This window comes from Aedes aegypti, chromosome 3, assembly GCF_002204515.2.
Source record: "Aedes aegypti strain LVP_AGWG chromosome 3, AaegL5.0 Primary Assembly, whole genome shotgun sequence".
NCBI lineage: Eukaryota > Metazoa > Arthropoda > Insecta > Diptera > Culicidae > Aedes > Aedes aegypti.
The window spans coordinates 65,763,925-65,776,390 of NC_035109.1; the positions used below are offsets into that span (position 1 = coordinate 65,763,925).

General features: G+C 38.1%; 1 protein-coding gene across 5 annotated transcripts in view; it reads right to left on the reverse strand.

The window, feature by feature from the left end:
• Positions 1-6,245: 6,245 nt before the first annotated feature.
• Positions 6,246-12,466, reverse strand: part of LOC5578803 (furin-like protease 1) — an 826,626-nt gene continuing 820,405 nt past the window's right edge. For all 5 annotated transcript variants that reach the window (XM_021854005.1, XM_021854004.1, XM_021854002.1 and 2 more), the window contains one exon: positions 6,246-7,423. In XM_021854005.1, coding sequence (XP_021709697.1) covers positions 6,528-7,423 — 896 coding nt within the window. In that variant the 3' untranslated portion in view covers positions 6,246-6,527. The remainder of the gene's footprint in view (positions 7,424-12,466) is intronic.

Here is a 12,466-nt window from a genome sequence, read left to right on the forward strand (position 1 = left end):
TACAATCCATGAAGTATAAGAATAATGATTCACAAGATCATAAACAATAAAAGTTTGCTTTTGTTAGATGCATTTTGACTCTTCATAAATTTGAGATGGCGTAAGAGTAGTTTATTTCAGCAGTTGAAGGATGCCATTGCTTTGTATAGCAGATTCATGTAAAATATGACTGAACAATATTTTTAAAGGATTATGTTGTGAGTTTACGGTTTATACAAGTTGAAATATATATGATTTATGATTATCTACTTTTCTTCATCCTTTGTTTATTTTTATTGTGTTGTAAAATATAGAAACCAACACTTTATAATTAAATATGAGTCGTAAAATGAAGACATTTGATCATTTTTCAATTCAATTCATGTATATTTGTTGTTTTGTCAGTTTACAAAGTGTATCATTAGATTAACAATAGAGTTTTGGTTTTCCTTACAACTATTTCATAATTCAGTTTGTCATTTGACGTAATTTATACAATATCGTTTGAGCAGCTCTGCAGGAAAATACTAGCAAAAAACCTGCAATCATTACTTTTAGAGATGGGATAGAAAGAGGAAGGATTATTTTCTTAAAACTATATCACAGACAAATTATGGCACCAAATTGACGATCAAATCGTTTTCCGAAATTGTGCATCCAGTCCAGAATTTTTGGAGCAGCTTTGTGGTCCATGAACCCAAGTGTTCAGTGTGTGATACTTCTTGTAGCTCATCAGATGAAAAGTTGAATGGTAAATCCAGCATCATTTTCAAGATCTTGTTCTGCTTGACTTGAAGTTTCATGCGACGAGACTGAGCGCAGCTGTGCCAAGCTGGAAAGCCGGAATATCATTTTATATATTAGTATTTTATTCACGCTGTTGAGTCGTGATCGACGACAAATTAGAGGATAAAGCATTTTAATGAGTTTGTTACATTTCCCCAATATGCTTGCAATATGCTTATCAAACTTAAGCTTTTTATCCATCACTAGGCCAAGGTATTTGGCCTCATCCGACCAAGGAACAGTATGGTACATTGCTGTTAATTGCGTTTGTGGTAGAAAACGTTGATTACGTCGTCGAGTGAAGAAGATAGCTTGAGTTTTCGTCGGGTTTATCCTAATTCTCCATTGCCGTTGGTAATCCTCAATAGCTTTTTGGGCTGTCTGTAACTTTTTGATGACCACCTCTGCTTTTTTGTCGACAGCCACAAAGCCAGTGTCGTCAGCGAATAGGAAATACTCGACTCCGTTCACCATCACCATATCTGACGTGAAGATATTGTACAAAATAGGGCTCAGCACAGCACCTTGTGGAACACCATAGGGTATCTGTTGAACGTGAGACAGCTCTCCCTTGACGATGACTTGGAAGCTACGTTCTTTAAGGAAAGATTGCAGAAGTTTCAGGATGTACAGTGGAAAGTTGGCAGTCCTCATTTTGTGCAGAATTGCATCTTGCCAAACGGAATCGTAAGCTTTTTCCACATCCAAAAGTACCATGCCAGCTGACTTTCCACTGGTGAATGCATTTTTAATGAACTGGGTGAGACGAACTAGCTGATGACTTGTGGAGTGACCACGTTTGAACCCAAACTGTTGCGCAGGAATGATGTTGTGACCTTCAAGGTGTCCTTCGATTCGAGACAAAATGACTCGCTCAAGTATTTTGCTCTTGCTGGGCAGCAGACTGATAGGACGATAGTTCGCAGGAAGAGTTATGTCCTTACCTGGCTTAGGAATTGCAGTGACAACTGCGTGTTTCCAAACTTTTGGAAAGTAGGAGTTCCTCAAGCATGCGTTGATGATCTTGGTGAGCATAACCAATCCTTTTCGAGGAAGATTCTTAAGAAGTGCGTTCCGGATTTTGTCCTTTCCGGGTGCTTTCTTCTGTTTCATAGATTTAATGATCTTTTCGATCTCTCTGGGCATTTGATCATTAATATTTCTAAAAAAACAACTTTCAATACAAATTTATCACAAATTTCTTTGAATCATGACGATTCGATAGTTTTGTGATGTTCCCAACAAGTTTCCACGATATGTGGAAAATTCATACAATGTTTACATAGCAAATGTTTTGTAGCTTGTGAATATTTGTTTGGACCTTTCTGATATATTTTCTTGTTTATCCTGTTATTGATGATGTTGTTCCAAAAAATATTCATGTCTGATTGTTGAACATAAATTGGTTAATAAAAGTGCTGAAGACACAAAATGGCTCAGATTAATATTTATGCTGGAAATAAATCCAAAACGTGAGTGTCCAAAGTAGCCCCCGGAATCAAAAGTAGCCCCGTCTGACGGTATGGTTTGAGATTTCTTAAGCATCATACAATTTATTTTAAATTTTCATTCAATAAATCTCACCATTCGGGGCGGGGTTGTTTTAAAACTCTGAAAATTGCCTTACGTATTCAATAAACAGCCTCTAAGCTGAAAAGTAGCCTCTGCCGCGGTGGGAAGGTTGCGCCAGATAAAAAACTATTACTTGAAAGACTTTCTTTTTGTTCAAAATCAATTCCATGTAACACCATGATTTCCATAATATGACCTATGATATACTTCATGGAAGTATTTGAGATATTCTAGGCTATCCAAACAGTCTCTGATTGTCCTTTAATCTACCAGTGCAACCAAGGCTTAAAAGATTTTCCATAAAATCAAAACCAAGTAGATCCTTTAGTTCTAAAGGCTACTCTTCCAGTGTGTTAAGTTAAGCTAAGCTTATTTCAGACTGTCTGCACATTAGGGTGCGGCTTATTTTTCGAAAGTTTGCAAAACCTAATACCTTTTTGTGTTCTCTTCTGAATTTAAATCACATAAGAAGAGAAACCTCAAAGTTTGAGCCTTTTAGGCTTAAAGATTTAAAGGTGGTGCAAGCTGATAAAAGGCTAATTTTCAAGTTATAAAATATGACTTCTAGTGAAGTTTTCTTAAAAATTATATTTTAAAAAACCTTATAGAGCATCAAATTTGCCTAATATTAAAATTGTTCTTGTTAAAAATGTTTTTCATTTTACTAAAAAATACTGATTTTTGATCATAACTTAATGAATACTCAACCGATTCCTAATATTTTCACATGCTTTTGAATTAAATTTAAAAATTGTTTTGACCTATTTATTGAAAAAACTACTCAAATACGGGATTTTTCGTTGAAAAATAAAAACAAATTTCTTTTGATTGTTCATGTTTTTTGTCGAAAATTATATTTTTAATTTTACTGTTAGATTGTTAATGTACCATCTTGTGAGAACGATTTGAAAAGTGCATATTCTTTTTAATAAGTTTTTGTCTTAAAAGTAATTAAAAATATTGTTGAGACCTTCTCAAAGGTATGTATGATAGAGTAAACTATATTCTACCATCTATAAAAAATCCTAAGAATATCGAATTTTGAAAATGTGATGAATAAGGTTCCAAGCGTTACTTTAGGATTTTTATCAGAAGCTTTCCTATAGTGATGCTCAGTTTTTAGAATGAACACAAATAATTCCCCAGATATTCTGGAGAATCTTCTGAAATTCTTCTTATAATTACCTTAAGTGTTCATTCTGCGATTCTTTGCAATTTGTTATATCTGGATCATGAGCATTTTTTCGGTGAAATTTACTTAAAATCGTAGCATTTACCAAACGTTGTGACCTACTAATTGATTCGGTCATCATCAGCGGTTCATGCTATAGAGAAAGTCCAACACCCTCATCTATCTGCTTACTGGAGGGAAGAGTACCAATTTTCGACCCAGCGTTAGTTTTCGCTTCACTCATACAATTGTGGCCCATTTTGTATGAAAATCTGAAAATTAGCACAGAATTCTTGTGAGTCGAAAATTGGGGAAACGCAGCAGGCTTTGCCGCATACGGTCGTGTTATATTTTGCTCCGCGTGCTTTTATTCGTGCTTCAGTTTTTCGCGATTTCGCCGGAATTGGCTGGCGCTACGCCATTCGGATTTTGGGTTGAGAGTGAATTATAGAAAGCCCAAGGAGTTTCACGTTATAATTCGTGTTTTTGTGACGTTTCTCGGCCTTTTGCAACTAGATATTGAATTTATTCCTGCGAAAAATGTGTCCGGAATTGTGAATATCGTTCTACCGCCACCTAGAGTGTTGAACCGGGTTTAAAAAATGTCGGAAATAGATCACAGAGCCTCTTCCTGGCAAATGGAGCAAATTGGAAGAAACAAAACAGTGATTTGGTTTGTTAGAGAAAAATGCGTTGATGTGAATCGAAAAAAAAACGTAGTGCAATACTAGATATTGGAAAAATGATTTTTGTGTGGTGCATAGACGAACGAATACGTGGCAAAGCCGAAAGGGGAAGAAAGGCGATTCCAGAGCTGGTTGAGTCGAAGGTTACCATGTTGACGGCAATGCCGCCTTAGATGGTTTTCGGTGAGATTGTTCTGATTATGATTCTTACTAAATAAACTGCGGGTGCCAGTTTTAAAGAAAACATCTTTAAAACTGGAAGTGTGTTTGCAATACCATTATCCATTTGATAACGGTAATGCATGCATGCGGGGCTTATTGTTAGTGTAGGTGACTTCTGAATGGACAGAAAAAAAAACAGGTAAAAATTTGAAGTCCGTACGTGGGCGCTAAGTGGTCCCCCAAAGGCACTGAAGGTATTAGGTGTAAATGACCCCCGTGCGCAAAATCGAGCTCGCTGCTCTAGTGGACGCAACATGACTACGAAAAGCCACTGGTAACAAATTGATAATCAGCATAGAATTTATAAGTACAGTGAAACCTCCATGAGTCGATATTTAAGGGACCATCGACTCATGGAAATATCGAGTCATGGAACAGAAATATTTTGGAAAGCTGTTTCAAGGGACCATCATAGTAACCAAGAAATTTTGTTTCTAGTATGGTTCCATGAGTCGATATCGATTCATGGAGGTTTAACTGTAAAATAATATTTTATACTGTGGATAGTTTCATAACACTGCACACTGGTATAAAATTCAGAACTACAGAGGGATCGTTCAAATATTACGTAACGCAACAGGGGGAGGGAGGGGGTCTTCCGTAGTGTTACGGTCCATACAAAAATTTTAAATTTTTTATACAAAAGCTGTTACGAGGGGGTCTAAAATTGGTAAATTTTGCGTCACGTAATATTTGAATCATCCCAAAGAAAACAAACTTCTACGCTGATTATCAACGCGCGCAGGACTATTTGTTACTGATGGCTTTTCGTACTCATGCTGCGTGCACTAGAGCCATTGGGGGACCACTTAGCGTCCACGTACAGACTTAAAATTTTTACCTGTTTTATTTCTTTCCAAAACGAGCACTTTACAATGACGAACTTATAACATTTTGCATTTTCAAAAAATAAGGGACGGCCTAATATACAACTTGGGTCAATCCGTCCTAAAAGAGTTAAGCTTTCAATGTAGGGGAAGGGGTGGTAAAATGAACACCTTAAGGATATCATCTTGTTTCTGATAGAAAAACGAGGAATTCATATAGTTCTATCGCACAACATCAAAAACAGGGATGTTATTGTGCATCCGAGTAATCGCTGCAACGTCGCTCAACTGTCGCGTCGTTGGACTGTTGAGCGCTTTGCAGTTTAGTGCTCCAGCGACGCATTGAAATAGCCTGTTTCGCTCGAGCACCAACATGAAAAGGTCGCCAGCGACCAGCGACGTTTTGGTCTGTCGGAATAGTTGAGCGAAGTTTGTGTTCGTTCTTACTATTGTCTGCATTGACAATATCAATAGCAGCGATACGAATTCAGACTAAAATAGCTAAATTTTCACATATTTTTATCGCTAGCAAAAAACGATGCAAATGTTCATTTTAGCTGCACTATGTGGGTAAAATGAACAGCTGTTGGTGGTAAAATGAACATCATGCAAAAATATTTTAGTGAATCTTCATTGCATATCCGAAAATATATCCATTGAGGATGGTAACTCATTCAAAAAGAAATTTAAAAGTATCAAATTTGGCATCATATTATAACGATATTCACCTCACTGAAAAACGTCACAACTTCCGAGCAAAAAGTTACGTCAGTTCTAATTTTCAAACGTGGTTTTCCAAAATCTTTGTTTTCGTTGATATTTTCACTTCAATTGACCTCCGTATCAACCCGAATACTACGATTTGTGTTCTAATTCGTCCGTGCGTGTTAAAAATTAATTGAAAATTGTTTTTTTTTCGGTAAAAAATATGGTGTTCATTTTTCCACCACTTCCCCTTTGCTGTGATATAAATGTACTACGAAAGTCAAATATAACCAAACATTTAATAAAATATTTATCTACTTTATTCTAATCACTTTTTGTTTGTTACCTTACTTTACTAGTTTAAAAGCTTCATTCTAACTGGTTCATTTTACTTCAATTGTGCTCATTCATTTCTCTGCATCACCTTCCTACCTGTAACTACTAGAAATCCAATCAACTACATACTACTTAATGCTCTCCTACCCATCTTTGCCGGAGTGTTAGCTCCATTTGCCACATGGCATGGAGTGTCGAATGGTGCTTTCGCTGATTCGGGCCCATGCTAATGACACCACATCTCTATCGTTCCAGTGGTGCAATGATTCGGGTGGCCATAAAACTGCCGCCCGACTCGTCGCTGGAGCTTTCGCCCAGAATGTCATCAATCTCGTCTCGAACCAGTTCGGCGTAGGACGGTTCACTGCCGGCATTGGCTTCGTCTGTTCGCACCCGGTCGTACTGGTAATCGGCGGTGCCACCAGAACCTACCCCGGAACCCAACAGGACACCCCTGAAGCAACGCCGCCACATCAGATAGATGACCGCAAAGGCCACTACCAGTGTCGCTCCTACGGCGGTTATCATAATGAGGTAGTCGAACGATTGCCAGCTCTTATCGGACTTTTGGCTATCGTCCTGGTAGGATAATGTAACATTAGGCCGGGATTTATTTGTTCCGCCCGAGCGTTGTTTTCCGGTGATAGAGACGCAGTGACGTCGTTGGTTTGGCAAACCCACATCCGAACTGGGATGCGACGCATTGACATCATTGTCGCCGTCGACGACGAAGGCAAATAATGGCTGACACTCGGTGCACTGAAATTCGTCCGGGCCGAAACACTTGAGGCACGTGGGATGACACTGAATGCACAAACGGCTTTCCTGATCCTGCTCCTGCTGCTCGTGAGGTTGAGTGTCACGTTCTTGCGGTGATGGTTTTGCCACTGGCACCAGTAGTGCGTCGTTGTCCAAATTGTTGGAATTATCGTCGACCAGCTGGAAAGCGATAGCTGCCGCAGTGCTGCGTCGTAATGAACCTTTCGGTAGCGGTTGCTGCTCGATGAAGGCACTTTCTTTAATGGTAGCTTCATCGTCGTTGTTCGGTGGCCCACTTGGGACCGCGTCCGACGGGAAGGTCGAATCCGGGCATGTACTGTAGCAGCGGCCTTTGTACAAGTATGAGGATGAGCCGCAATCTGTAATGGGAATTGGGGAGAAAGAAGTTCGCATTCGATTGAAAGTTGCTAACCGGAGCTGTTTGCGGATTACGGGTTGTGGAATCTGTACCGTGCACTTTTCCATCTGTATCCCGTTGGTGTTATCAGAAGACAATGCAAATGTTAAAGTTAGTAGATGAACCGACACCATATGAAAACGAATTATGCTAACGAGGCGAACATTGATTGAGGAGATATGTAATTATGTTAAATTTTGTATTGAACTATTGGAAGGGTTTGATTAATTAAATAATAATTAGTCACTAAAATTGTTAGGCACTTTTGTAACATTTTACATCTTTTTGAAGCATAAAACTTCGGGATAAAATTTGATTACGAAAATTTAAAAATTATCAAAAACTGTATGCATATGAATTAAATTTAATCATTTTTTTGAAAATCAAGATTGAACGAAAAATATTGAAGTAAAAAAGGAATCAAGGAAATTTGATCCTTGTTTTATGCGCGAAGGTTTCAAAGATCGTTTTTTAGGAAATTTTTCTTGAGTTTTTCTGTTGAAATTCAGATAGCGGTAGTGGTAAACGCGCAATTATTCAGCAAGACATAGCGGAGGGTCGTGGGCTCGAATTCCAATGGTCGAGAAGCTTTTTTGATTAGAAATGTTCACGGCTTCTCAGGGCATAGAGTATTTCCGTACCTAGCATACGATGTAGACATACAAAAATGCACAAATGACAAAGAAAGCTCTCAATCAATATTTGTTGACCTAAACCACTTTCCTCTTCCATGATCGCAATCTTCTCCTACATTCTCCATGCATGAAAGCTTTTTAAATATTAATTTTTGTATGGAATAAGTCCGGTATCCGGGTTTCGAAGCGTGCGGGCAATTAGAATCAACACAGTACTCCTCAACATCACCAGAGTTCGGTGACATGCACTAGAGCAAGGTGAGTGCTTTGTACTCTGTAGCCAGAGTAAAGTGAACACGCCTTGCACTAGAGCAGCATTCTGCCTGCTTCTTAGCGTGAGAGCAAACAAATGCAAAGCAGAGAGGGGAATCCAATCTTAGGGAAGATCTGGTAAAAAATCCCGGGTAGAACTTTGGTCGTATGCTGACAGGGAAGGGGGGGGGGTGGGGGGGGGTTGCTTTTGCAAAACTGGATCGTCTGTACTCCAGGTTAGGAGCGGCTCACAACAGCGTCTCTACCCCATGTCAGGAGCGGCTGAGTATCGTCCGAGTGCCAGAGAAGGACTCAAAGCTAAACTGTGCACTATGGTCCTCCGGAAATCTAGGGGGTTGGTGTTAGCCCAAGGAACACACATGTTATAATTGATGCATATTAACTCTTATATGACTAGATTTTGTCATATAAGAGTTAATATGCATCAATTATAACATGTGTGTTACTCGGGAGGCCTTTGTAGCTAGCCATAAAAAAATCAAGCAACGAATTATCAACGAGAGAATACGAATCGGGATAATCGGCGAAGACCACAGCGACGTAAAGGGGCTAGCGATTGGAAGCTCGGTACGTGGAACGTGCACAGCCCTCATTTGGGAAGCACTGATGATTATAAAGACGCTTTTTACGCGCAGCTCGCACGAGAGTACGACAGCAACCCAAGCCACAACATCAAAATCATCATGAGAGATCTGAACGCTCAGGTTCACAAATTTCATAACGCCAAAAATGGCGATTTTGCTTAAATGCTTTTATATAAATATTTTTACGAATTTTATATGAGCTGTAACATTTCGATGACACCCACCCACCCCCTTCACCGTTATGAAATTTGTGGCCTGTTCACTTGACGAGAAGCAGGAATTCAGACCGTTGATTGGAAAGTTCAGCGCCGACGATCACATACGGTTACACATACCCGGCAGAACGTGGAACGTTATAAACGGAATCGGCAACAGCAGACTCGCCTCTTTCGGAAGAAAAAACGCCGCCTGGAGGAGACAGATTGCGAGATGATGGAACAGTTCTACGCATCCAGCAATGGCTTCGTGTCGCGAGCCGAGATGTGTAGGGATAAAGATGGGGGCATCTTGATGGACGAACGTGATCGAATGGTGGAAATAGAACGGCTACCGTAGGAGTGGAAGGAAGGGGTAATATGCTCCATCTATATGAAAAGGCGACAAGTTAGATTGTGAAAACTTTCGAGCGATCACCATTTTGAATGCGGCCTACAAAGTATTACCCCAGATCATCGTTCGTCGTCTGTAGTAAACGAGTTCGTGGGAAGTTATCAAGCCGGCTTTGATAGCATCGACCGCGTAGGCCTATGGAAAATCATGAACGAGATCAACTTTCCCGGGAAGCATACGAGAATGATAAGAGCAACGATGGAAGGTGTGCAAAATTGTGCGAAGGTTCCAGTTCGTTTGAATCCCTCCGGGGACTACGACAAAGTGATGGACTTTTGTGTCTGTTGTGCAATATTGCGCTAGAAGGTGTTATGCGGAGAGCCGGCCTAAAAAGCCGGGGTACGATTCTTACGAGATCCAGTCAATTGATTTGCTTCACGGATGATATGGACATTGTCGGCCGAACATTTGAAAACCTTTTCGATGGATTGTATGATCAACGATCAAAAATTTTACACTCAATAAATTACAAGAAGGCTCGCTGAATCACAAAACATCCATTCTTCCATAGCTCTTGATGATCAGGACTCTAACTCTGAGGTTACTAAAAGCGAGTTAGCCTCCCCCCCCCCAAAAGCCTCGTAATCTACTCAGCAACCATGAACAAATCCAAAAACCTATCAACGAGAATGTTTTGATTTAAACTCAAAGAGGAAAGATAGCTTCGCTACTACAGGGAAAATATTAAATTCCAGATAGGGTAAATGATGGCTTCGGCACCCTGAGGGTATTTTCGGCAGCATAAACTAGTCGTCCTTTTTAAGATTTATCTACGGAACAAGAGTTACCTACAATGTACTCAATATATTCCTTGAACTATAATCTTCCATGTGAACCTCATCTTTCACAAAAATATGACATAACATGGGTTTTATCATTGAATGAAATAAATGCTTACGAAATTATCGTCATTCGTGACCTGCCGAATAAAACAACACAAGAACAGCTTAAGAAAAACTCACCACTTTGAAAGGTCCAATTCTCCGCTCCAATACCAATTTGTCACAAAAGCTACGCACCGATCACTCATGCACTTTTAAACTTTTGATTTGTCTATAAGACACTCGAAAAAACTGAATTTTTGTGCTTTAAATCACAAATTAAAATTAATGCACTTTGCTTTCCTCGGCAATCACTTTTTATTACTTTTACTTTTTATTTATTAAATGTAAAAATAGCCTGTATAATTTTCAATTTCGCGTTACCTTTTAGCGATTTTTTTGCGCATAGACACTAGGGTGCGGCTTTTTTTTCCAAAAGTTCTCAAAACCAAAAATTCGTGTGCTCTTATGAATTCAAATCATATTAGAAGAGAAACCGCAGAGTTTGAGCCAAAAATATTAAGATTTATATATTTATTTATTCGCCGTCTTTGACTACAGGTCACACAGACTGAAATTTTAATATTATGTACTTTACTTAAATTCTATCTCTTATCCTATTAAAAATTTTGGGGTGGCGCGTGCGTCTTGAAGGTGAATTTTCAAGTTTTAATAAATGGCCTTCAGCGAAGTCACCATAACTTTGGTTATTTCTCACCAATTTCAAAAATTTTAGCATCATTATTTTCAAAATTAATATTTGAAAACTTTCTAGAACATCAAATTTGTCTTAAATCGAAACAAATCTTTGTTAAAAGTAGTTTTCTCGAATTTTTTCTACATTTTACTGGAAAATTCATATTTGATTGACCATAACTTCATAAATACTCAACCTATTTCAAATATTTGTACAGTCGAAGCTTGTTATAACGACATGACAAGGGAGCGTCGTAATAGAGAAATGTCGTTATAGAGAATAGTGAATAATAACATTAAAATCTTTTTCAAGGGACCGAAAAATGTCGCTATAGAGAGCTTTTGTCACTATTAAAGTGGTCGTTATAACGAGCTTCGACTGTACATGTTTTTGAAGCAAAAAATAGTTGTTTCCATACTGTTCATACAACATATGTTTCTAAAAAATGGTTTTGGCTTTGTTTTGTAACAAAAACTACCCAAAACATGATTTTTTAAAGAAAAAATATAATTTCTTTGGATTATTTATGTTTTTTTTCGCCAAAAAAAAAAAATTTTTTTTTCTATCTTTATTAACGAGATTTTTAGCCGTGGGCTAGTTCATCTCGGGACCAACGGCTTTACTTTCCTTCCGAAGGAAGTCGTCACTGATTTTTTTAGTGACTATTTCGGGGATGGGATTTGATCCCAGGTCCTCGGCGTGAGAGGCGTGTGTTCTAACCACTACACCAGGTCCGTCCCCCTCGCCAAAAATTACATTTTTTCCTATAAAACTTGTGTTTATAAAGCATTTTGTTTTAATTACGAGTTGAATAGTGCATATATTTTTTACCATGAGCAAAAATATTATTGTTTCAAAATTATTCAAAAATTGTTGACAAGTCCTTTTCAAAGGTTTTCCAAATGAGGAAAACCAGTTTCAGCTTTAAAAATATTGTTTAGCTGACAAAAAATAAAAAAAACTGACGTTTTTCGTTAAGAAATCATGGTTTTGTGCAGTTTTTGTTGAATAACTTGGTCAAATATATTTTTAAGTGAAATGTGTCGAATGAAAAGTATGAAATTAATTAAGTAAGCTTCTAAACCATGCAACAAGATTTGGAATCGGTTGAGTATTCATGAAGTTATGGTCAAACAAAGATGTTATTTTAGTAAAATGAGGAAATATTTGGAGTAATCTACATTTTATTGTAACTAGTTTTGATTTTACACAAATTTGATATTCTACAAAGTTTTCATAAGTTTTCAAGATAATGGTGCTGAAAGTTTCAAAATTGGTTAGAAATTACCGAAGTTATGGTGACTTCACTGAAGGCCATTATTTATAATTTGAAAATTTACCTTCAAGACGCTTGCCCTCCTCTAAATCTTAATATTTTTGGCTCAA